We start from the raw sequence: 25,837 nt of genomic DNA on the forward strand, positions 1-25,837 counted from the left end.
ACAAGGTTAATCTTTTTTGTTTGAGCCCTATCTGTATATCACCTCTGCTCAAGTGTACAATATACAATCACTCCACTAGAGTATAAAATGGCTCAGTTAACAATTATTAAGCAACTGTTCTAGGTCTTGCTGCAAAAAAGAATAACTGGGAGAGGGGGATAAATTTAGAGGTTGACACTGACATATATATTACTATATCCATGTAATGGCCTACATGGGAAAACAATCTAAAAAAGAAAAAGTAGATATATGTGTAACCAACTGACCTTGCTGTATACCTGAAACTAAAACAACATTGTGAATCAACTATACTACAATAAAAATTTAAAAAAAAAAAAAAATGTCGAACAGACTCCATCCTTAGGGAACAGGTCAATCCTGTCAATGAGCATAAGCATTTCCAACTAGTAAAAATGTAAGTGCGACTGTGATATATATATATATATATAACCATAATCTGTGCAAGTTTGTCAATAAATTATCTCATGAAAATATTAAATAAATAAGTCAATTCACTAGGTGACTTTTTCCATTGTTTTTGACTATTGTCTTAAATCCATTTGTATCTCTAAATTACACTGTTCTACACTTAAACTTTTTTCCTTAGCTTAAGACTGTGCCAATTTTTTTTAATTAGGTGGTTTTTAGGATAATTTATTGCCTTTCTCACATCAATGATTTCAAAATTATAATACTACATCTTATTTCATTGAATTCTGATTTTTTAAAAGTAATTTTAACTACTTTATTCTACTCTTCCCTTTATTCAGTGTTTATCATTCCTAATTGTATTTCTAAGCCACCTCCCCAAGATTAATCACGTATTCTATAATTAGATGTAAAGCATCTAGAAACAGCTGTTAGGGACTAAAAATCTCAAAAGTATTTTAACTAGTCACAACATAAAAGAGGCTGTGGCAGAAGGTTGACAGGATTTGACCTATCCTTATACAAATATCTATCCAAATACATTTTTCAACATGGGACCTTCACTCATTTTAATTGGTTCAGTTCCTGAAAAAAAGTGGATTTCAAACAGTATAACTCCAATCAGTTAATTAGGACACAACTAACCTTTTGCTCTGCTTGCAAATGATCACTTCTTTCTTTCTCATGGTTAAGTTCTCTTTCCATTCTTCCAACTTGTTCTCGAAGTTGTGTTGTTTCCTTTTCCAGAACAGCAATTAACTTTAACAGTTCTTCTTTTTCTTTCATGGTTTTCTCGATTTTCAACTACAAAACAGAAACTCAAATTGTTTATAATCCTACAATATATTACAAATTCAGTTTTCCATTTCAAAAAAATAGTGAAAAAATTTGTAGAAAGAACTTTTACAAACTTTCTTCTTCATATGAATCAAACTCCTTTGTCGTCAGTTAAAAATTCATGAATCTGTCAATGTATGGCAAAAACCACTACAATATTGTAATTAGCCTCCAATTAAAATTTTTTAAAAAATTAATGAATCATAAATGTAAACTATTTTTGATTGGGCAAAGAAGAAAACATTACAAGAAGGCAAGTGCAGAAGGAATGACTTTTATTATGAAGCTGCCTGCTAATCACTTTTCAAATCAGTACTAAAAATAAGGCATATTTAGTTTCATGAGTGACTATTCTGGGCTTTTCTTATCTTGGGTAATAATCAATGAGAAAAACATGTACCTCTTCCTGAATGGAAATCTTTGAATTAAGAACTTCCTTGTGTGTTACATAAGGCCTTCACCTGTGGGATTACTATGAAGTTTGGGTTCTTTAAATAAGGTCTTAGGAGTGGGAGATGAGAACAAATGTATACCTATGACCAATTCATGCTGATATACGTGGAAGCCAACACAATACAGTAAAGCAATCATCCCCCAATGAATAATAAATTTAAATAAGATACTAAGAAATAAGTTTCTGTATGTACAAAACAGCCTCTATTTAGGTAAAGTAAAACAAACTTCATCAGTAAATGCAAGTTTTAGGGAAAAAAATGCAGACTTTAACAACATAACGGACTCTTACATGAACCCTAATAGTTAACTTAGTTCAGGAACGCCAGTATTCTAAAAATTACCAAATTAAGGGACCTAAAATAGAAAATAAATAATATGGTCAATATTTTTCTTTCAGCAAGTTGTCTGATTCTAACAGGGGAAGAAGAAAGGAGACTCACAACAGAAGCATTATACATTTAGCTAAATAAAAACGTTTTCCCCCAGTATACCCCGAGTTAATTTCCCAAGGTCATGGAAACAAACTCTAATTATTTAAACACTAAAATGGCTCTTACAAAAGTTAAAGAGCTGGAAAATTTTTAAATGCCCCATCTATCTCTTCCATCAGACTAAATGAAAATGACTAGAGTAAATGCCCTCAAAAGAGAAAAGTTTAAGTATTCACTGAATTTCTTTTTACTCTATTTTTTAAAAAAATTATTTTGGGCTTTAAACTTTCTGGCAGCTTAAAGATTCACTTTGACCCAGTATGACTGAACCATCATAAAAGAACTACTATTTCCCAGTGATTCATTTAATTGACATATACTTTCTGAAGAGTTCACTGAATCTTAAGCAGAAAAAGCAGAAATTTTTAACTAAAATAAGATAAAACTATATAGAAGTCCAATTCCTGCCCCCAACTTTGTATTCTGGTAGCATACAAGCATACAAGCATACAAAATGGTTAATATTTTACAATGAACCTCCATTCACCCATAATCTAAACTGAATAATTATTATTTCACCATGTTTATTTTATAAATACATAGATATGTAAGTTTATGTAGGTTTTTTTTTTTTTGCTAAAGCATTTGAAACATAAATGCAGACACTTCACTCCTTAAGTACACAGGGCAAGCTATCACCTAATAAGTACAGTCTCGTACTTAGCCACTACAATTATTATAACTAAGAAATTTAACAATAATTTTCTCACACACAATGGGTAGTCCATACTTAAAATAACCCACTCTACCCCAAAAATATCTATTTTTTAAATACCTAAGATCTCATCAAGGTTCACAAACTGAAGAACTGTTACTCAATCATTGATGCAACAGTGCCCTAAATAATGTCTCAAACTTGTACTAATTTGGTGCATTTTTAGTAAACTCATTAAAGATTTTCATGAATGTGGAAACTTAAAAGATTTGTCAAAAAACTGTTCAGACTATAAATACTTTATCTCAAAAACATTTACCTAAGAGACAGAAATTTAAATTTTCTCTATAAAGTACAAAGTACATTTTAAAAGAGTAGGAAAAAGAGAACTAAACTGTGCAATGTCCCAATTTACTTGGGAGCACAAAAGAGAGGTAGAGGCCAAAATGCCTGTTGCTTTTCTGTTGGAGGTGTTCTGAAATCAGGGTGGTCTAACAAGCATTCAAAAAACTCCAATATAAACACTGCATTCTTTGTAAGAGCTAGGCCTATTTCAGCATCTTTGACTAGCATTCAAATACCAGGCTAAAAACCTTGATCATCAGGCAGTCAACACTACAAAATGTTTTAGTCACCCTATAAAAGTTACATTTCTTTATTTAAGATAAGAGAGGAATTTCTGGAAGGAGGAAGGGAATATATGAAAAACTTCACAATAAAAGTTATAGGTTCCTTCTAACTTTCTTAGTTCAACTGTACAGTATCTATAATCTCGTCCTTTTTCTGCAGTTTCTTTTTGAAGGTAAATAAAACCAAAGACATAAAAGAGATTTACATATAAAAATCCATGTGAGTATAAAGAATAAGTAATGACTTGCTGTAGACTAAATAGGAATGTAAATTAATAAAAAATGTATACTGAACCAATTAAAGTATTTTTTCACAGAAACTCAAACATAACATTCTAATTTGCTAGGTTTCGGGTAAAGACATTGAGAAATATCTTGAAATATAAATGATGTTCTAGTTTTTCCTTTTCAATAAGTACTAAAAATTAAAATTACATGGCATTTTTTACACCACTACACAGTAAATTTCCTTTGGTGAAATGACTCCAAAATATTTAATAAAAAACAATAAGATTTTTCACTTTTTTAAAAATTATGGTTAATCCAGCTTATTCATTTGATCAGGAGAAGAAATCATTCTAAAAATCCTCAACCTAAATTAAGAGACCAGGATGCTTCACTATCCCATTTGGGATAGAGCATGCTTGGAGCATAGTGAAATAAGGTTCATATCCAATTACAGTTAGACTTACTGCTTTACAAAGGCTTCCCTGGTGGTTCAGACAGTAAAGAATCTGCCTGCAATACAGGAGACCTGGGTTCGATCCCTTGGTCAGGAAGATCCCTGGAGAAGGGAATGGCTACCCACTCCAGTATTCTTGCCTAGAGGATTCCATGGAGAGAGGAGCCTGGTGGGCTACAGTCCATGGGATCGCAAAGAGTCAAATACGACTAAGTGACTAACACACACATTATTGCTTTATACTGCTTTCCCATCAGCTTCACCCCCACATCTGTACTATTCTACAATCAACAGATAAGGCAATCCCTAAAGGAAAAAGGTTAGGGTAAGGGAACATTAGGAGTTTTAGGTCTAAATTATCTCAGTAATTACTTATTGCCAATCTATATACTATTCACAAAATACTAATAAGTCTAGGGACAGTCCCTGCCACAGTGAAATCAGTAACATAATTGTAACAAAAAATATATTTTAAGTTCATTAGTTAAAAAGCATTTGATTCTCAGGTTATAGTCTTGGACAACCTGAAAATTCTTAAAATGCCAACCAACAAACACTCTGTTTCTAATTGAGCAACAACTGATTTGTCTTTAAAACTATTTTAAAGCCACAGTTCATAACAAAAAATATAGTTCATAATGTAAATTTATCAATCACCCAGTCCCTGTTGGTACCTACCTCAAGAAGGCCAGCTTTTGTGGTCACCACCAACATATCAGAATTTCCTTCATCTTCCATAGTGAGCAACTCTTCAACTGGAGAAGCAGCTCGAAACTGAAAAGGTGTACTTGCTCCACGAATTTCGCCCTTATGAGTAACATAACAGAACTGATAAAACTCTCCATCATCATTTGGAAGGTAATATCCTAAAAGGAGTATAAACAAAAAAATTAGTATTTATTGTTATTAAATTATTTGTATTTAACAAATCTTGCTATTTCCTCTTATTCCTGACCTTGTTTCTAGACACTCAAGATGTCTTTCTTTCCTCCTTCATAAATCGTCTATCAAAACCAGACTCTTTCTTCTTCCCTAAATATGCCCATATTTTTATCTTAGGTCTAAGATTATACTTTCAGAATATTCTTTCCCTGTAGTTTCACTCAGATTAAACCAATTCATCTGGGAGAGTCAATTATGTAGTTATCAATGAGAAAGAGGCTGGAAGAGGAGCAATGGAAGAGTAAGCATAAAAACCTAGGAGGACTAGGGGTAGAAATATATCAGTTAAAGAAATGTTCTCTCAAATGACATTAATTAAATGCAAAGGAGAGATATTAATAGAAGGAATATACCGTACATGTGAATTGTGTAAGGGCAAAAAGAGGATGAGGTCTACTTGTGCAGAACAAAAACAAGCTTTGGAACCACAAATATTTATTCTGGAATCCCAGCTCTACCACTAATTGTTATATATTTAACCTCCCTGAGCCTGCTTCTTATCTGTAGAAGGTATCTGAAGACAGCTATCTCAAAGCTTCACAGTATCATGGATTATGTATACCATCTAGCCCAATATCTGACAAATGTTTTCAATATTTGTTCCTTTCTTCTTTAGCTCAACTGCTACCCTCTTAAATTTTGCTGGATTACAGCTCAAAATTAATCTTTACCTCCTCTCCAAAGCTCCCATGGTATTTTTTACAGGTAAAAAGGGATTTTATAAAAAAAAAACCTCAGAGGACTCTCCAGGTGGTCCAATAGCTAGAACTCCGAGCTCTCAATGTAGGGGACTTGGCTTAGATCCCTGGTCAGGGAACTAGATCCTACATGCCACAACTAAATAAACAGTGTTTTGCAACTAAGATCTAGTGCAGCCAAATAAATAAAAATTGAATTAATTTTTTTCAAAAATCCTCCACAGTATGCTTTGCATTACCATTACATATATGTTTTATAGGCAACATCCATCCCTGGAGGAAGAAATGGCAACCTATAGAGGAGCCTGGTGGGCTACCGTCCATGAGGTTGCAAAGAGGTGGGACACAACTGAGCACATACACACAAACCTCAGAAATGCTAAGAGCAGATTATTAATAAATATCAAAATTCTGAAATCTCCCAGAATGACTTGAAAAAAGAAAGCATTCAATGATAGTGAAATGAAATACACAGATCAATCTATTCACCTTATCTTCAATATTGATTTCGACCCAGAAATCTGTATTCACTATGCCTATTACTACTTCAGATCTTGAAAATTTTAGCCTTTACTATTATGATGTCAATTTTACTTGACTTCCTTCTTTAAAAAATAGCTAATCTTTGTCCATGGGAGCGGGGAGGCAGAGAAAATATAGTATCAGCCTGAAATATCTGGTGGTTCTTGAAAATAAGAAAAAAGTTCTCAAAAAAACTGGGGGAGGGGGGTGTCAAAAACCACAGGAGTCCATTTGACAGAGCTTCCAGTAGCCAAACAAAGCCAAAACAAGTTGAGCAACAAAAAAATGATTCACTTCAGTTGCTCAGTTGTGTCTGACTCTTTGCGACCCCATGAATCGCAGCATGCCAGGCCTCCCTGTCCATCACCAACTCCTGGAGTTCACTCAAACTCACGTCCATCGAGTCAGTGATACCATCCAGCCATCTCATCCTCTGTCGTCCCCTTCTCCTCCTGCCCCCAATCCCTCCCAGCATCAGAGTCTTTTCCAATGAGTCAACTCTTCGCATGAGGTGGCCAAAGTACTGGAGTTTCAGCTTTAGCATCATTCCTTCCAAAGAACACCCAGGGCTGATCTGCTTTAGAATGGACTGGTTGGATCTCCTTGCAGTCCAAGGGACTCTCAAGAGTTTTCTCCAACATCACAGTTCAAAAGCATCAATTCTTCAGCACTCAGCTTTCTTCACAGTCCAACTCTCACATCCATACGTGACCACTGGAAAAACCATAGCCTTGACTAGACGGACGGACCTTTGTTGGCAAAGTAATGTCTCCGGTTACATTAGACTTTATCCCACAGAAGAAAATAAATTTCCATGAATCCATGGAGAGAAGAGGACAACTCTTCCTAACACAACAATTCCAACTAATAATGTACAAGAAATGAGAATAAAAAGGCATCATCAGACAAACACAACAACAGTAACTGTCGTAGGTAAGATCCACTGATGGATAACTAAAATTAATGGGTCAAAGTTTGAGGCAAAACAACATTTGCTTATCTCAAAGTTGCTCCCCATAATATTCATCAAATTACAAAGAGAAATATACTAACTTTAATGTAGAGAAACCTAGCAGACATCACCTTAACTAAGTGATCAAAACTAACATTACTAGAAATTAGACATTCAGACATCAAGTAATCTCTAATACAATGCAATGAAAAGAATACATCACTTTCATGGTAATCTTCCTGAAAATGTATAGCCTCAATCTAATCACAAGAAATGATCAGAAAAACTCAAAATGAGGAACATTCTACCAAAACAAAACTGAAAACTACTCTTCAAAAATGAAAGGTCATGAAAAACAAGGACAGAATGAGGAACTATCACAAACTGGAGAAGAAGATGATATGACAACTAAATACAATGTGGGATTATGGACTAGATCCAGGAACAGAAAAAAGGAAAACTACTGGAAACACTAGTGAAATCTGAATAAAGTCTGTACTACTGTAGCCAATAGTGTTGTACCAATGTTAAATTTGTTGTTTTTTTTTTAAATAAACGGTTATACAACATGTCAACACTAAGGGAAGCTGGCTGAAGGGCAGATGAAAATTCTGTATACTATTTTTGCAACTGTACATCTAAACTTATTTCAAAATAGAGTTATTTTTTAAAATAACAGAGAATTCCCTATGGATCCAGTGGTTAGGACTGTGCACTTCCAGTGCAGGGGGCACAGGTTCCACCTCTGCTTGGGGAACTAACCATCCTGCAAGCCACAATAAATTTATCTAGCAATAAATTTTTAAAGTTTTAAAAACTCCATCCTCTTAATAACTTCTACTAAATTTATTAATCCGTGGCTGAGTAACTTTGCAAATGGCCACTACATTTACTTTAAAAGCTTAAACAGAAAACAAAAGTAACAGTTTGACTAAGCAGCTCTGGTTCGGACATGACTAAAGCAACTTAGCATGCATGCATGCACTGGAGAAGGAAATGGCAACCCACTCCAGTATTCTTGCCTGGAGAATCCCAGGGACAGAGGAGCTGCCGTCTATGGGGTCGCACAGAGCTGGACATGACTGAAGAGACTTGCAGCAGCAAGCAGCTCTGGTATCATGGCATTAGAAATTCTACAGACTAGATACTCAAGGTCTGCTTTTTTTAATATCACAAAAATAACTCACTAGAAAACATGGCTCAGGATTTCTCTGGTGGTGCAGTGGACATAGGTTCAGTCCCTAGTCTGGGAAGATTCCACATACCACAGAGCAACTAAGCCCATGTGCCACAATTACTGAACCCGCGCTCTAGGGCCCTCAAGCCACAACTACCGAACCCCGTGCTGCAACTACTGAAGCCCACTCTCTTAGAGTGTCTGTGCTCCCACAACAAGGAAAGCCACCGCAATGGGAAGCCTGCACACTGCAACAAAGAATAGCCCCTCCCTGCTCACCTGAGAGAGCCCATGCAAAACAATGAAGACCAGTACAGAAAAAATCTAAAAATGGTTCAATACCACTTAAGACACAAAATATAGTTATTCAGAGTTGAGATTCAAAGCTACCTAGAAATAGAGCTCATCAGATCAATAACACTGAAAACAGGAATAAGTAAAAACCAAACTCCAAGTCAAATTTTATAGCCTGTAACATTGGCAATCAAATTATAGTAAATAAATAAGGGTTCATTTAGGAAAACAATTATACCTATGCATATTTTATTAGTTATTCTGAGTTTTGCATTTCAGGATTCTCATCACTACTCCACAAAATGAGCAAAATTATTTGGATTATGCTTAAATTCGTTCTACCTCTAATATAACCATGTTTTTCATGATTCTATCTTGAGTTCACTATATAACAACTCCTAGGCAAGCAGAAGCTTCTCTTTCTGAATTTTAAAGTAAAAATTATGAATTTTCAAAAACATGTAAATTAGCTCCCAAGAAAATCCTTTTACAGTATAAATAGAAATAAACTGGATGTACTTTTTTTTTTAAGTGCTTTCAAACTTTTTGCTGTCATAAAAAGACACAGATGTGTATAGCGGACTTTTGGACTCAGAGGGAGAGGTGGGATGGTTTGGGAGAATGGCATTGAAACATGTATACTATCATGTAAGAATCGAATCGCCAGTCTATGTCCGATGCAGGATACAACATACTTGGGGCTGGTGCACGGGAATCACTCAGAGAGATGTTATGGGGAGGGAGGTGGGAGGAGGGTTCATGTTTGGGAATGCATGTATACCCGTGGTGGATTCATGTCAATGTATGGCAAAACCAATACAGTATTGTAAAGTAAAATACAGTAAAAATAAAAATTAAAAAAAAAACAAACTTTCTGCTGTCATAAATAAGCAAATTCATTAGTCACTATAACAAATTCTGTTAAGCTTTTTATTCTAAGAAAACTAACCACATGAACAATTACCGGAAATAAAGCCACAACTTTGAATAACAAATACAACAAAATCAGTTCCAATATACACATTTGAATTTGATCATCTAAAAACGGCCATGAATTAAAAGATAAACTACATATATAATTTGTAAATTTCTTAATCTATAAAACATCTATGAGGACCTAAATCTTTGTCTTTATTACAAGCACAAATTGTATCCTCTGAATGTGTTTCCTGTCACAGTATATAAGGAAACTTTTTCTATTAATATATATGCAAGCTATATATGATCACACTGCCAACTGATAAACCTTGTTACCTTGTTAAGTTTTTTTAAAAACATAAACCACCAAAAGCCAAAACACTACCACCACCTAATGCTAGCAAAGACGTAATCCATACCAACTCTCTCTCATTGCTGGTGGGAATGCAAATATTGCCACTTTGGAAAAAGTTTGATGGTTTCCTACCAATGCATGCCAAGTCACTTCAGTCATGTCCAACTCTCTGCAACCCTATGGACTATAGCCAACCAATCAGGCTCCTCTGTCCATGGGATTCTCCAGGCAAGAATACTGAAGTGGGTTGCCATGTCCTCCTCTAGGGGAAATTCAGAAAGAGAAGCTTCTCTTCCCATGTAGCACTAGTGGTAAAGAACCCGCCTGCCAATGCAGAATAGAACACACGTATCTTTACATCCCCTGCATTGGCAGGCAGGTTCTTTACCACTAGTGCTACATGGGAAGAATATATTTCAAAATATATTCTCACCATAACAGCAATCATACTCTGATATTTATCCAAATAAGCTGAAGACTTACACATCCACACAAAAACCTGTATATGGCTGTTTCTACCAGGTTTATTCACAACTGCCAAAACTTGGAAGCAACCAAGATATTAATAGATGAACGAATAAATAAGCTGTTACACCCATATAGGTGACTTTATGTGTATTAAAATATTACACTGAGACAGTCCATTAGCTTCCCCAGACCAAAAACAGTCCACAATATAAATAAGACTAAGAAAGAGCTTTAATACGATCTGAAGTGAGTTCAATTTTAATGCAAAAATCACTCTGCAGCAAATTGTTACAGATTTCTAAATAAAATTGTTGTGTTTTTAAAAAATAAAGCAACAAGGTGTTTTGTTTTGTTTTTTACATAACAAGAAATCTGAAGGCAGTTACCAGCTGACCTTGATTTGGGAACTCAGGCATGTTAAGACAAACGTATGTGCTTGTCTTGGTCTTCTACCTCACGGCCACAGGAGGGATGCTGGAGCTCTAGCTATCACCTTTGTGAAGGTGGAATGTGTGGGGAGGGACAATACTAGGTCTATCTTCCTCAAAAGGATTTTTTAAACTCTGTATATAACACCAAGCTAAGACAAAATAAATTCTGTATTATCCACATCCATTTTTATAGGCAACTTTCCATACAGAATTTCTATTCTATAAATCCCATGAATCATCTTTGTGGTTTTCATATACAATATTTTTCTGACCTTTAATCTTACTATCTAGTATCAGTAACAGCATTATTTTCTCATTTGAAAAAAAAGTGATCAAGACTTCAATGAAGAAATAAGGAAAACAATGTTTAATTATCTACATAAGGTATCATGAGACCGTCACCAGATATTTACATTCTATGACTTTTGATAAAGACAGACACTAATTTAACTTTAGTTACTGGACACACCTAAGCTGATAATTACAACAGGGTACAACATTTTTAATGGCAATAAAACATCTAATTTCACTGAGTTCTGTTTTCAGTTCTTACCTTGAAATGCTAACACACAATTGACTGCTGATCCTTCTACATAATGTTCAGGCATAGGGGACCATAAAAACGTGTAATAATCACGAGCAGTACTCCATCCAACCTAAAGGAGAACAACAAAAAGTAGATATTATAAAGTAAGTGGCTTAATATGAGTGATATCTTACAGCATATTGTTTACTGCATCCTGAAATTAAAGCATGCATTAATATGTTTACAAATCATGGGCATTTTAACAAGCACATCAAATTTTTATTATAGTTCTTTATTAAGCTATAACCTACTGCTATAAAAATCTGTAACAGTAGAACTTCTATGTATTAAAATGCAATTTGATATCCAATTTCCCATGGAAAATCTTAGCACACATATGATAAAATATAAAAACTTATGTTTCATTTAAAATTTGATTTCACAAAACGTAAGTTTTTAAAAGTTATTTTATGCCTCAAATTTAAGTGCTTTTTTAAAATTAGATTTCTCCTTCCTCCTTAAATCCACTAATTAAATTTCACTAGTCTCTCATCTTTAGTTAAGTCTTGCCTACAGGCATGGTAAATTTTGTAAAAACTTATTTTTGCTTTTATTCCTAAGGTGTTCACATACACAAAATAACCACCTGTATCCCATCAATCTCTAAAATATTTCCAACTAACAACATGAACCTATACGTTATACATCTCAGTTATTTTCCAGATGAACTGTCATAATAATATTAGATATGTTTTAAACAGAAAATAGATATACATCTGCCAGCATATCATGGCTTCCATGATGGTTCAGTGGGTAAGGAATCCACCTTCAATGCAAGATACACAAGAGACTCAGGTTCAATCCCTGGGTCAAGAAGATCCCCTCGGAGAAGGAAATGGCAACCGACTCCAGTATTGCCTGAAAAAATCCCATGGACAGCAGAGCCTGGTGGGCTACAGTTCAAAGGGTCACAAAGAGTCCGATGTGACTGTGCACACACAAGAAATTATGCATCATCCACAAGGTTTGATTACATATATGTTCTACAATTCTGACTGACCTAGGATTAGATATTCCAGACTACTGAAGATGGAAGAATCTTGTATTACTATCTTCAGTCTCTAAAGGAGTGTTTCCAAACTGTAGGTCACAATCCAGTAGACTAAGTGGTGATTCAATTTAGTAATTCATACCCACATTTATTTTTTAATTAGAAAGAATTAGAAAGCATCAGAGTGCATGAAAGCCAAGTATTGCTTGATGAAAATTTGTTTCAGTATGTATTTGCATGCGACTCTGCTGGGTCAAATCACAGAATTTTTATTTCTTTCTGTGTCATGGTCAAAAACATTTGAAAGAAGCTTAAGGAAACCATCATGTAAGTGATTTCCCTGACCTAAGGCTCAGTTTTTTTCTCTCAGAATTGTCAGAAGGATTAAATTAGATAATAAACATAAAAGCAGCACTTGGCAGAGTGCCTGACCCACGATGGGCACTCCATAAAAGGTAGTTTTTGCAAGCACTGTATGCTGTAGTAATTAACAACACAGAAAGTAAGGTCGGACTGCTGAAAAAGATCACTTACTAGTTTTAAGATTTCAGACAAGTTATTTTTGTTGCTTCCTCTTTAAAATAGAAATAGGGCTTCCCTGGTGGTTCAATGGTAAAGAATATACCTGCCAGTGCATGAGACACAGGTTCAGGGAAGATCTCACCTGCCTTGGAGCAACTAAGCCCGTGCGCCACAACTGTTGAGCCTGTGCTCTAGAGGCAGGGAGCCACAGCTACTGAAGCCTAGACATCGTAGAGCATGTGCTCCACAAGAGCAGTCACAACAATGAGAAGCCCATGCACCGCAACTACAGAGTAGCCCCTGCTCTCCACAACTAGAGAAAAAGCTGTGCAGCAACCAAGACCCAGCACAGCCATAAAACAAATAAATAAAATGAAGATAACTAACAATCTCAAAGGCTTGTATGTGTATTAAATGAGGTAAGCCCTGTAAAGACACTTGGCACAATGCTGGAATGTGAGTGTCCATGAAATGTTACTATTCATTAATACCCAAGGACACATAACCTATTAGGGACAGTGAGCTTAACTCTAAGATATTCTGTCCCTCATTTCCTATCTCCCAATGCTTCTAACATCTCCTGAAAAAGAACCCATCTGAAGTATTCCCCAAAAGATAAACCTGGTACAAGTTATACCTTGCATTCTTTGTCCCCATGCCGGTCCATATGCTAGTCTGGAAAGAAATACTATTCTAGAGCTAGATGTTTTTTGAAAAACATCTCCCTAACTGAAGAGGCTCTACCTGGACCAGGTGGTTAGAAAACATGCTTAGTGAGCCATATATTTGTGATGGCGGACACACAGAACTGCTAATATCACAATTATATACACCTGATTCAAGTGGCATAGGGAACAGCAGTAATAAATACACTTTTTGTTTTTGAAAAAATACTACCCTTATCTTACAAATTAAGAAACTAGTAGAGGGCATGGACGATGACAGCAGCGCTGGAGCCATGGTGCAATCCTCAGGGGCCGGTCCTAGAGGGGATGGCTTTGTCCCATCTGCTCTGGGAACCTGAGAGCACTGGGATGCTGTCTATAAGAGAGAACTGCAAACTTTCCAAGAATATGGAGATACAGGAGAAATCTGGTTTGGAGAGTAGGACTCGACTAATAAGGTGGATGCAGAAACACAAGATGCCATTGGATGCTTCAGTGCTTGATATTGGGAACTGGCGTTTTCCTGGTTGAACTTGCAAAATTTGATTTCTCTTATGTTACTGGAATTGATTACTCTCCTTCTGCAATACAGCTTTCTGGAAGTATTACAGAGAAAGAAGGTTTATCTAACGTTACTTTGAAGGTAGAAGACTTTTTGAACCCTTCCACACAAAGTTGTGTGGGTTTCATTATCTGTGTTGACAAAGGGACGGACGTTTCATGCCATGAGCCTTAATCCTGACAATGCAATTGAGAAGAGGAAGCAATATTTGAAATCTCTCTCCAGAGTGTTGATAGTGAAAGGCTTTTTTCTAATAACCTCATGTAACTGGACCAAGGCAGAGTTGCTGGATGACTTCGGTGAAGGATCTGAACTTTTCAAAGAGCTGCCCACACCCACGTTCAGCTTTGGCAGCCAATCTGGAAACTGTGTAGCAACATTGGTTTTCCAAAAAACATGAGACTTCACTGGACAGATTCAGTTAGTGCTTTTTTAAGAAGCTCTGCATCAAAGTAGACTTGACACAGAAAATGCAAGTGCAAGTAAATGTTTAGTAAGTACACAGGATGCACATTTTGAGTAGAAATAACGGGTTGGATTAAAAAAAAAAAAAGGCTTGTAAGTGGTTGGGTTTTAGAGATCAACCAAAAATAATTTTAAAGTTTTCTTTTGTATTTGAGATGTAAATATATTTCAGATTAAAAAAAAAAATCCTGTTAACTGCTGAACAGTTAAAACTTTAAAGCAGCAAATGAACTTACAGGGGGGAAAAAAATTAGTAAACGGCAAAGTCAGACTCTAAACCTAAAGTTCAAGCTCTTTACCACTAGGACTCTACTCACTCTTCTCCTAGCAGGATATACTCTCATACTTTCTGAAATTCCACCTCCTTCCTTCCAACAGTCACTGACTATACTATTCCTAAATAAAATGTAATTGACAAAAGAAACAGTAAGGTAAAGGTGGAAAATGCTGTTTCTAGCTGTCTTTCAGGATAAGAAAAACATTAATGGGGGAAGTGAGATCTTTTATCACATAAGAAAAATGTTTAAGAGATATGTTAAGTGGTTTGGTCCTTGCTGTGTTATAACTGAATCACAGTAATTCAGGCTGTTTCTTATTGTGTGACCACAGTGCTAACTTATACTTTGCTTTCCTTTATTGCATAAATCTGGGCAACTCAAGGGAGTGGCAGACCATGCTCTAAAACATCACAGGTATCCCACACTAAGCCAACCAAGAAATTGGGGCAAGATGCAACCCAATCTGAATATAAAAATCAGCAATATAGGACTATACTTTAAATTCCTTTTAAGGAAGGAAAAACTGAACAACAGTTAACATGAGGTGCATGTCAAGCAAACACTTTTAAAAAATAATGTAAAAGTCTCTCAATCTGGAAAGACAGAGTACAGATCCCTTTAGGATAGTTATGTCTAACATCTAAACTTCCACACACAATAGAAGGACAACAGTGGAAGAAACAGAATTTGGACATCTAGAAATTATGCATGCATTCATGGTTTCAGAACAGTAAACAAATTAGAAAAATCACACCACAGTGTCCAAGACACACACTATTTCTCTTTTATTTTTTTGGTTATCTTGTAAACTTGATCAGATTTCTGGAGTGCAGAGTCCAATCCTTTGAAATGCAAGGGAATTTGCCTTTTAGTCCCTTAGCAGCAAGCATAAAGAAAATTATTACATTTAGAGTTGATAACAGCAAATTTTAAAACATTGATAAATGGCAGAGAGAATTATGATGATACTTAGAACAATGGGGCAGTCAAAGTTACCTACAACTGTCAAAACATACTGCTTTTATCCACTTGTATCCAGTTAAGAGGGCCTATCTATGCTTAGGAAAGAACCAAAACAACAGATATTTCACTATTTAGTCCAGTTTGGGGAATTAACAATACTACTGGACATCATTCTTCTGTTACTAATGCAACTGGCAAAGTAAGAGCAAAAAAGGAAATTAAACAAGAATAACACGGAAGAAAAAAATGGCAAGTGTGTTTCCTTTAAATAGGATTAACATTTTAGAAAAACATGTTGATATTAATCATTAGTAAATTCTGAAAGCAAATGTAAAGAAGATCAGAAGGACAAGTTTATCAAGTAAAAATACAGGTATTAGTAAATTCTGGAGAAACCTCAAAAGAAAGAAACATTAGGAATGAGAGCACACAGAGAGCACTTGCAAAGACAAGAGAGAGTGGGGACTGGTTTGGGGGGAGATATAAATGGAGACAAACACAGGACATGAAGCAGGTAAGGCACTGAAATATGTTTGCTGATTATGTACAGATGAATACAAAACCTAAAAAACAGTTAAAAAATGAGCCCATGAATTTTGAAATTCTAGAAAAACATACACCAAACAGCAACAGGTATTTCTGGGGAAGGTGAGGGTACACTTTGTAAGGGTATTAATTTTCTTTCTTTTGTATATACTGTAATTTTCAAAAATCATTACAAGAGCAAAGGTCCTTCTTTTTTAAAAGGAAAGAACTGCAAAAATGCCTAGATACACAAAGGTTGATGCAATGCTCAGTCTAAGAAATATCGTATCATAAACAACATAAATGTCCCTCTATGAGATAATATGTTATAGAGCTACTTATTGAGAAAGTGGCTACAATCATAAGTGAAAAATTCAGGACATATAAAACGCCATATGACGCTGCTGCTGCTAAATCGCTTCAGTCGTGTCCGACTCTGTGCGACCCCATAGACGGCAGCCCACCAGGCAACCCCGTCCCTGGGATTCTCCAGGCAAGAACACTGGAGTGGGTTGCCATTTCCTTCTCCAATGCATGAAAGTGAAAAGTGAAAGTGAAAAGTGAAAGTGAAGTCGCTCAGTCATGTCCGACTCTTAGCGACCCCATATACTACTACTCCAGCTATTTTCAAAATATATGCGTTCAAAAAAGACTGAAAGTATCCTTCCTTGAGTTAAAAGAAAAAACAAGGGACTGAAAGGAAACACTTCTAAAACATTAATAATGGTAACCACTCTTAACAGGTAGAGAGATTAGGGTCTGATCCCTGGGTTGGGAAGACCCCCTGGAGGGCACAACAGACTCCAGTATTCTTGCCTGGAGAATCCCATGGGCAGAGAAGCCTGGTGGGCTACAGTGTCAAACACAGACTAACGCAACTTAGAGCACACGCACATAGTTGGGTGATGGGACTATACTGGCCATCTTAAATTTTTATCTTTTGCATCCCCTGTTTTTTCCAAGTTTTCTAAAATTATGATAATTTTTACAACAGGAGAATTTTTTTTCAAAAACAAAAAATAAGAAAGGACTGGAATGGAGACAGGGCAGGAAGACAGAAGAAGCAGAATGAAGATATATGAAAAGGCAAAGAGAAACAAAGAAGAGGGAAAAAAAACTTGAAACAAGATATTCAAGCACAAAATCACTGCTAGTTTCACTTTTCATACCAGGAAATTAAAGTTTTTTAATCTGGTGTCAGTAAGGTTTCAGTGAGAATAGTATCTTACTGGGAAGGTTGGTTTTGCCTATGTGACTCTGGACAACATGACATAATCACTTTGCACTCCCAATTTCCACAACTAGAATAGTATCTCTGAAACATGAGAATTGTTATAACTCCTTTACAGTTAAAAAAAAAGTCTCATGGACCTTTAAATTATTTTAATTACAAGTTAATTTAATTTGTACCGAGTATAGCCTAAATATAAATAAATTCTTAAAAATATTTATACAATCAAGACCAAATCAAATTGATTATAATAAAACAAATATCATGGGACATATTAAATATTTTATTGCAATTAATGTTGGGTTTGAAGATAGATATGACATCATGTATAGTTCTCAATCTTTTCCTGTATTTTTTTTTTAACTTCAATCCAATCACTCATAAAATGCACACAGAACTTTTTAGGAATCCTGTTGTTAACTTTGAAAAACTAGATCTCTCACTTAACCAAACTGCTGAGAACAATTCTTGAAGTTTTACACGTGGTTTACATGTGGTTCAAACGTTAGCTCCAAAGTTTAATTTGGAGTGACCAAGACACTTCTTTCTGGACCTCAGTTCCCTCACCTGCAAAATAGTGAGTATAATGCTCTCATGAAAGATCTTTGCAAAGTATAAAGAATAAACAAACATGCTACATGTTTTAGTTGTAATTTAACCAACACTAGAGAAGAGCGAGAAAAACTGAAAGGAAAAAATGAAAATCTCCAACCCAGCCTACATCCCTAGTCTGGCTTCACTCATTCCCCTACCCAACCTGGACTTCATGGTCAGTTAACCATTTCAGTAATGCACCTAAAACCATGCTAGTATCCTTTGCCCTCTTGAGTTCTTTTTTAAATTCGCAGTGTGAATAATACCCACTTTTGGAATTCACTCAATTCTAGGTGCTCAATCTCTAGACAAACTCACAGCTGCTCAACAATCTCCTGGTTAACCTACTCCAATTCCCCATTCTTCCACAGTAACAAGACCAAATCTTCTCCATACTCAAGATCCCCACCCCTAGCCCCACTCCTCATCCCTACTCAGCACATGACCTTGTTCCTCCTCACTGAGGATATTTAATGAATGAGTTTCAGTGCCAACACATTCAGTTAATTGCTGACAAACCTTACAGATGCTTCCTACGGATTATTACCCACAATTGATCCCCTTCTCAAAGGCCTGCATTATTTCAACTAGAAATTAAGATGGTCTATACATTCTCTGTGCCTCCATTCTAATTCCAATTTATCTTATTCAGCACTGTAAGATTAAAGTTCACTTCTAAACTCTATTACTCTCTGCTTAAAAGTTATTCTTCAGCTAAATATTAAAACAATCGACAACATGATCCAAAAAAACTTTTCCTATTCATTTTCTAAAACTGGTACCTGTCCCAGGAAAATTAAATTCTTTAACATTTTCTGAAGCACACATTCCTTCCCTTATAGTTACTATCTAGGCACTTTCTCCCTGCCTGCCTTGTCAATATATCCATCAAAATCATTCTAGACAGCAATATGCAGTACATATCAAGTATTTAAAAACATTCAGTGCCACAAACGTCGTAATTCCTTTTCCAAGAACTTATCCTATGAAATAAACGGACACAAAATTAAAAAAAATAAAGTCTATATTAAGGACTATTTAATGGTAAATATTTAGAAACATTTCCACGAATTTCACAATGCATCAACAGCATATGTGTATACTTTTTATAGACAAATTATTATTTACAGATATATACCAATATGTTAACAATGCTTATTGCTGCTGCTGCTAAGTCGCTTCAGTCGTGTCCAATTCTGTGTGACCCCACAGACGGCAGTCCATGAGGCTCCCCGTCCCTGGATTCTCCAGGCAAGAACACTGGAGTGGGTTGCCATTTCCTTCTCCAATGCATGAAAGTGAAAAGTAAAAGTGAAGTCGTGAAGTCGCTCAGTCGTGTCTGACTCTTAGCGACCCCATGGACTATAGCCTACCAGGCTCCTCCAGCCATGGGATTTTCCAGGCAAGAGTATTGGAGTGGGGTGCCATTGCCTTCTCCAGCTTATTGCTAGGTAATAGTATTAAAACACGATTTTTTTTTCCCCTGAGTTTTCCTGTACCATTTGAAGTTTTTACTACATGCTTCAACTTCCCACTGAGTTTTAAGTATCATCCAGGCAAGATGGAAAGGGTATTCTACTCAAATTTATTTATTATTTATTTATGTAAGTACTACTGCTTAAAGAAGGGTTACCAGTCCTTGGAGTGCACAAGAGATAATACATTAGCATTATGAAAGCCAAAAATAAGCAGGCAATGTAAAAAAGGAAGCTATAAATCAGGTCTTATAAAGGAGCCCTATTTGGCACCCTAAGTTATTTGGTCTTGGCATTATCCCACAGAGGATGAAGAGCCACTTAAACAAGAGGAAGATATGTTCAGATTTTCATTTTCTATTATATATAGAGCATTTTGAAGAACAGATAAAAAGGAGGAGTGGCATTAAGAATGAAAGCAGGGAAAACAGGAAACCTACTGCAATCGTCTTAGAAGGAGATAAGGAGGGCATGAACTACAGCAGTGATATTAAAAATGTGGAAATAGGCAGTAAAACTGACACAATTGTGTTTGGCTGGATCTGATGAGACAGTCATAAACTTTTGGCGTAAACAATAGGTTATTAACAAAAAATGGGAGGGGGGACCAGAAGACAAAAATAAGTAGTCTGAAAAAAAAAAAAGTAAAGATTTATCTTCTTGAAATAACATTTATCACACATCAGCCGACATATGCAGACTTCTCGCTGCACATAATGAAAAGTTTCCAAACTACTTAGCTTAACACTGAAGGTTTTCCTTGGAAAGACTGATACTTCATCTCCCTCCACTTCACTAACTCATTCTCATTCTCACCCCTGTGCCTTTGCTTACGCCATTTTCCTGCCAGGAATGCCCTTTTCTTCCCTCAATCTCATTTCCCTGCTCTGTTCTTCCTCTCTGTCTCACTCTTCAAGAAAATACCAATTCTTAGTGTCTTTAACTTGTTATTCATCTCTTATGTAAAATTAAAAATGATACTGATTTCATAATAAGCTTACAATGAATGTATCTTCATAATGGATTTTGACTAGCCTAAAGAAAAGAGAGTAAATAACTCACCAATCCAGCAATGCCAAAGGATGAGAGATTCAAAAAGGTACTGAAATATGATTAAATGCCAGAACTTTGTTTTGTCCCATACAGTATTTCTGTCCTCCTCACTCTATTAGGCCAGACTTTCACTACTTCATACTCTCAATGTACCTAATTCTAGCAGCTACTTTTATTTTTCTACTTTACTATTTAACTTATACAGACCACACAATCAAAATTCCAATACCTAATGGTCTTGGTTTTAACAAGTCATAGCTAATATAAAAATTGCTTCTGAGGGAGAATCTAGAATAACCCAACAGAAAAGTAAGTTTTACTACCTGTACATCTACAGCATTACTTTGCTAAATGGACATTCTTATTTTCTGGTTCTCCATTACATTCTGAAGACTTGAAATTGCCAAAAAACTTCCACCACTGTAATGATCATCTCAGTGTAATTTTCAACTAAATGTAACACATAATGGCAAAATATTAGAACTGGGACTCTTGCCATCAATGAAATTACTAGTCATGTAAAACAGAATACTCTTATTAAAGCATGGGACAATATGAGGAATATTTTAACAATGTGGGACAACAGAAAAGATAGTAACATAGCTGCAGAGCTGTACAAAATTAATTACAAATTACAAGACCATAAATGATATACCAACCCAAAGGAAAAGATCACTTTTTTTAAGGTAAGGAATGGAGAAAATAGGAGGAAAAAAATTTGAAAAGAATTTTAAGTCAAACCTTTTGATCACAGAGAGGAAAGTCTAGTGAACTGAAGTTCCTAACATTTGTTGTACACTTCCCTGCACTAGTAAATAATTCAAGTTACATAATGTTTTACATTTGAAGTTTATAAAAATAATCCTTAACATAGAGCTAAGACAAGTATAAACTAATTGTGAACCTCTTAAGAAGAAAATAAAGAGTGCCTATATGGAAGAAATATGCAGAAAGTTATCTTACCTTGAATATACCAACCCAATCTTTTGGATGTGGATGGATATATGGAGTTAAAGTATAATGACATTCTAAATGTGCATTAGGAAGATAACTCTTGGCCACATTTTGAAAGATGACATGGGCAAAGTTGGAAGTCTGCAATGGAACTTCTTGAAAGGATGTCATTGTGAATCTGAAACAAGTAAATTATACATATTTAATGATACCAAGTAAGAAAAAACTCATACCTTGAGAAAATATATAGCTTTAAAAGTAAATTACGTGGATATTCTCAGAGAATTATTGAAAAGACATACTTCTTAAACACTGGAACTCCTTTCAATATGATTAAATATAAAAACACAAACTGGGAAGTAATTAATTTACAAAATGGTTCAGAAAGTTCAACAAGTTAAAAAAACTTAAAAACCAAACTTTCACCTCTCCTGCAAAGCCCAGCCCTCTGCTCCTCTTGCAAACCAAAAGCAGTGTTTCTATGTTGAACGCCTGAACCTGCATCACTTTCCTCCCTAATCCGACCTAATGCATCCCTCCACCTAGAGCCTAGTCAACTTCTCTGTCATGCATTCCTGATCCACATTCATGATCCCCAGCTTTTCTGAACCCCGGCTACATATTAGAATCATTAGGGAGTCTTAGAAAAAGACAATGACTTTTTGGGACCTGGGCACTGCATGCAAGTGTGTGTATACACATTCTTTTTTAAGCCTCCCAAAGTAATCTTAATCCTATATACAGCCAGCACAGAGAAATACTATTTGGACTATGACTCAAACCATCAATTTAAGTCTCCATTAGCAGCTCTCACAGATTCCCAGGACTGGGCTATCTTCTTGGGCTTCTGGTAAACACTTGTTCAAATCTCTCAGATTATGTAAAATCTCAGTTGGTCTACTTGGAATAGTTCAGCCTATTTGTTCATCTCTACCTATACCAATTCTACCCTTTCATTCTATCTTGATTCCAGCATTATTGCATCCTTTCCATATAGTTACTGATTAAAAACACATGTATTTTTAAATATATAGTGTCAATGAAAAACATACTGTTGAGAATCTATTATAGATTCAGTGAGTGCTCACTAACAGCACTTGCTAGCAGATGAATGGTGAAAGTGGCCTATAAAAATCTTCAAAACCTAAATGTTTTCCGTATCATTTGCTCTACTTTTGAAAAAATGATACAATTCACTCAAAAAATCTATCTCTACAGTGTGTCACAGACTCACTTCAGTCACTGTTTCTACAGTACCACATAGGAAACAATACCACTGACACAATGGCACTTGCTTCTGAGTCATCAAAACAAGAATCTCTGTAATAATGGGAAAAACCGGGTTAAGGCATTTGCTAACCAAATTATTCTAATTTACTTCACCAATCCATGAAGTTTCTACAGAAGTAACACTAATCACATTTGGGGGGGGGGGGGGGGCGCCACACTGCGAGGCTTGCAGGATCTTAGTTCCCAGACCAGGGACTAAACCTGGCCAAGGCAGTGAAAGCATTAGGGTCTTTACCAGTAGACTAACAGCAAATTCTCAACACTACTCACATTTTAACAATTACTAAGAAGTCTTTATTTCTAGGAAGATCTAAGATAATATGCTTTTCCATGTTTCTTTTGTTGATCTGAAATACTAAAGCTAATCTTTAAAATTCTGAAATAACACTTCAGAAAACACCCAATTTTCTTTTTGTCTCTTCTCTACTTCTCTTATGGTCAAGATACTGCTTTGTACTTTTAGGATATACAATATACTGGTCATCCCACAAAGAGACTGTCACTCGTGAGCCTGAAAGCCACTGTGGCAGAATACCAGGCTGGATGTCTACCAGCCTCTCCCACCTGAGGTTTGCCAGGATTCTAAGGTAAAGAGAACGCATTCAGTAGTAAATTTCCTGTATCTCTCCACTAACAAAAAGGCTTTATTACCAACAACTCTACTTCACAGAAAGACTTAACAGTCAATAGTCTCCAGCTGACAACCTAAAGTCTTCAGAAAAATGAAAAGGTAGCACAACACTAGAAACTTCCTAAAGTAAGTGTTCATTACTTTGTTTCTTTGAATAGTCTGAGCAAACCTGGGCCCAAAGGGATGTCATGATGTTAACAAAACCACTAATAATAATCTCCTTTCAAGTTTAGTGGCTTCCTTTAAAAAAAAAAAAAAAAAAAACCTTTGATTCCAGTTTTGAAAAAATGTTCACTACTTGTTATAAAAAATCCATGAGAAAGACTACAGCTAAATTAACTGAACCAAACTCTTTTAGATACAACTACCAAAACTGAGACAAGTGAATCAGTAATGTTTTTCTATGAAGAAAACAAAGTTAGCTTAGGGTGAGTTTCCCATGTTGTACATTAAAAGTAATTTAAGAATGAAACTTTTTTCGTAAAACTTAAATATGTTCCTACAGTAAACTAAATCAACAAAACAGTATATGTTATACAACAAGGTAGAGGAGGTTAAACTTTTGTTTAACCTCAATTACAAGAGCGTTTAAAAATCAATACTTAGACTTTTACTTCACTGAAAAGTTTTAAGATATAAAACAACATAAAGGTATATACATATATGTGGGCGTCCCAGGTGGCTCAGTGGTAAAGAATCCACCTGCCAAAGCAGGAGACACGGGTTCGATCTCTGGGTCAGGAAGATCCCCTGGAGAAGGAAATGGCAACCCACTCCAGTATTCTTGCCTGGAAAATTCCACGGACAAAGGAGCCTGGTCTTTAATAGTCCATGGGACCGCAAGAGTCAGACTCAACTTAGCAACTAAAACAATACACATATGTGTTTGTGTATGTATATGCTTATAAATGTATCAAAAGGGACTAAAAAGCACACACTACAGTCTTTACTCGAGTTATGTGTGAAAAGAGGACTTAATAGAACTTCAACTTTTAACTCAATTGACTGAATTTTTACCAGTATATTTAATGTACTATTTTCATTATTTTAAATAAACACATTAACAAGAAATTTCATTTTTAAACTCTCTCCCCAAAATTCAAGTTTTTAATACAAAACTCTATCAGATATTAAATATATTCATGATGCTTATAAATCTTTAGAGCAAGATAATTTGCAATTATCCCATTAATAACCTTCATTAATCTCTCTCCCAACACTAACCTCTTTAAACATTTCAATCTGACTATAACTACAGAAATATTTTTACAAAAGTCACTTCATTCTCATTACTTTTTTAATTAATTCCAATATAACTTCTACTCATAAAAAAGTTAACAAGGATAAATGTTATCTGAATGTAACTACAACATGAATCAATCCTTTTTAAACAGTAAAATATCTAATTCCCATACAGTTTATATTTCATTCTTCACACAGATAAAAAAACGGAGTGAAAAGATGGTAAATCTTTTAAAATCGTTAAAATTCACTGAAAATGTTAATTCACAATGATTCACAGGCACACACACAGACCCACACACCATCCAGTGGGGAAGTAATGTGCAAAGTCACTGCATCACCTTGTGGTAGTGTTTGGGAAGTGTAGCTTCACTGATAGCATGAGAAAAAGAACAAACAGCCTCAGCTGGAGAGGAAATACAGTGCTTACCACAAAAGTAGGAGTAGCTTTACCATATCAAATTTCATTTTCCATTCTCTATAAAGTACACCTCTAGAAACATGGCAAACAAAAAATAAATAAACCAAACCAGACTTACCAAGAACAAGAGTAAGGGGGACAGAAAGAGCAAAGGGGATCAACTGTATGCTGGCAGATGAAAACTATATTTTTGGTGGTAAACATGCTGTAGTATATACAGAATTAGAAATATGTTATACACATGAAACTAATGTAATAAACCAATGTTACATAAGTAAAAAAATAAAAAATACATGAGAACAGTTCAAAAAAAGAAAAAAGACATATCTGGCTGGGAAACAAAGTCTGAAATACCTTTACATGCTGTCTGCAGTGCCCTTTTCCCTATTTTCTGCTTTATTCCCTAACATCTCTAGGGTTCCTTTTAAGTGTTACGCTGTAAACTTAACTCTG

The 25,837-nt window shown here is 35.5% G+C and overlaps 1 protein-coding gene and 1 pseudogene across 1 annotated transcript in view; one reads left to right on the forward strand and one right to left on the reverse strand.

Moving 5' to 3' along the window:
• TAX1BP1 (Tax1 binding protein 1) overlaps positions 1-25,837 on the reverse strand; it is a 92,905-nt gene that overhangs the window by 64,280 nt on the left and 2,788 nt on the right. The window contains exons 2-5 of the mRNA XM_069586765.1: positions 21,810-21,978; positions 11,490-11,592; positions 4,858-5,045; positions 1,075-1,233 (exon numbers count right to left, since the gene is read on the reverse strand). Of these exons, the coding sequence (XP_069442866.1) occupies positions 1,075-1,233; positions 4,858-5,045; positions 11,490-11,592; positions 21,810-21,971 (612 nt within the window). The 5' untranslated portion in view covers positions 21,972-21,978. The remainder of the gene's footprint in view (positions 1-1,074; positions 1,234-4,857; positions 5,046-11,489; positions 11,593-21,809; positions 21,979-25,837) is intronic.
• Positions 13,967-14,662, forward strand: LOC138439042 (EEF1A lysine methyltransferase 2-like; annotated as a pseudogene).

The sequence above is a fragment of the Ovis canadensis genome, chromosome 4 (assembly GCF_042477335.2).
Source record: "Ovis canadensis isolate MfBH-ARS-UI-01 breed Bighorn chromosome 4, ARS-UI_OviCan_v2, whole genome shotgun sequence".
NCBI classification, from domain to species: Eukaryota; Metazoa; Chordata; class Mammalia; order Artiodactyla; family Bovidae; genus Ovis; species Ovis canadensis.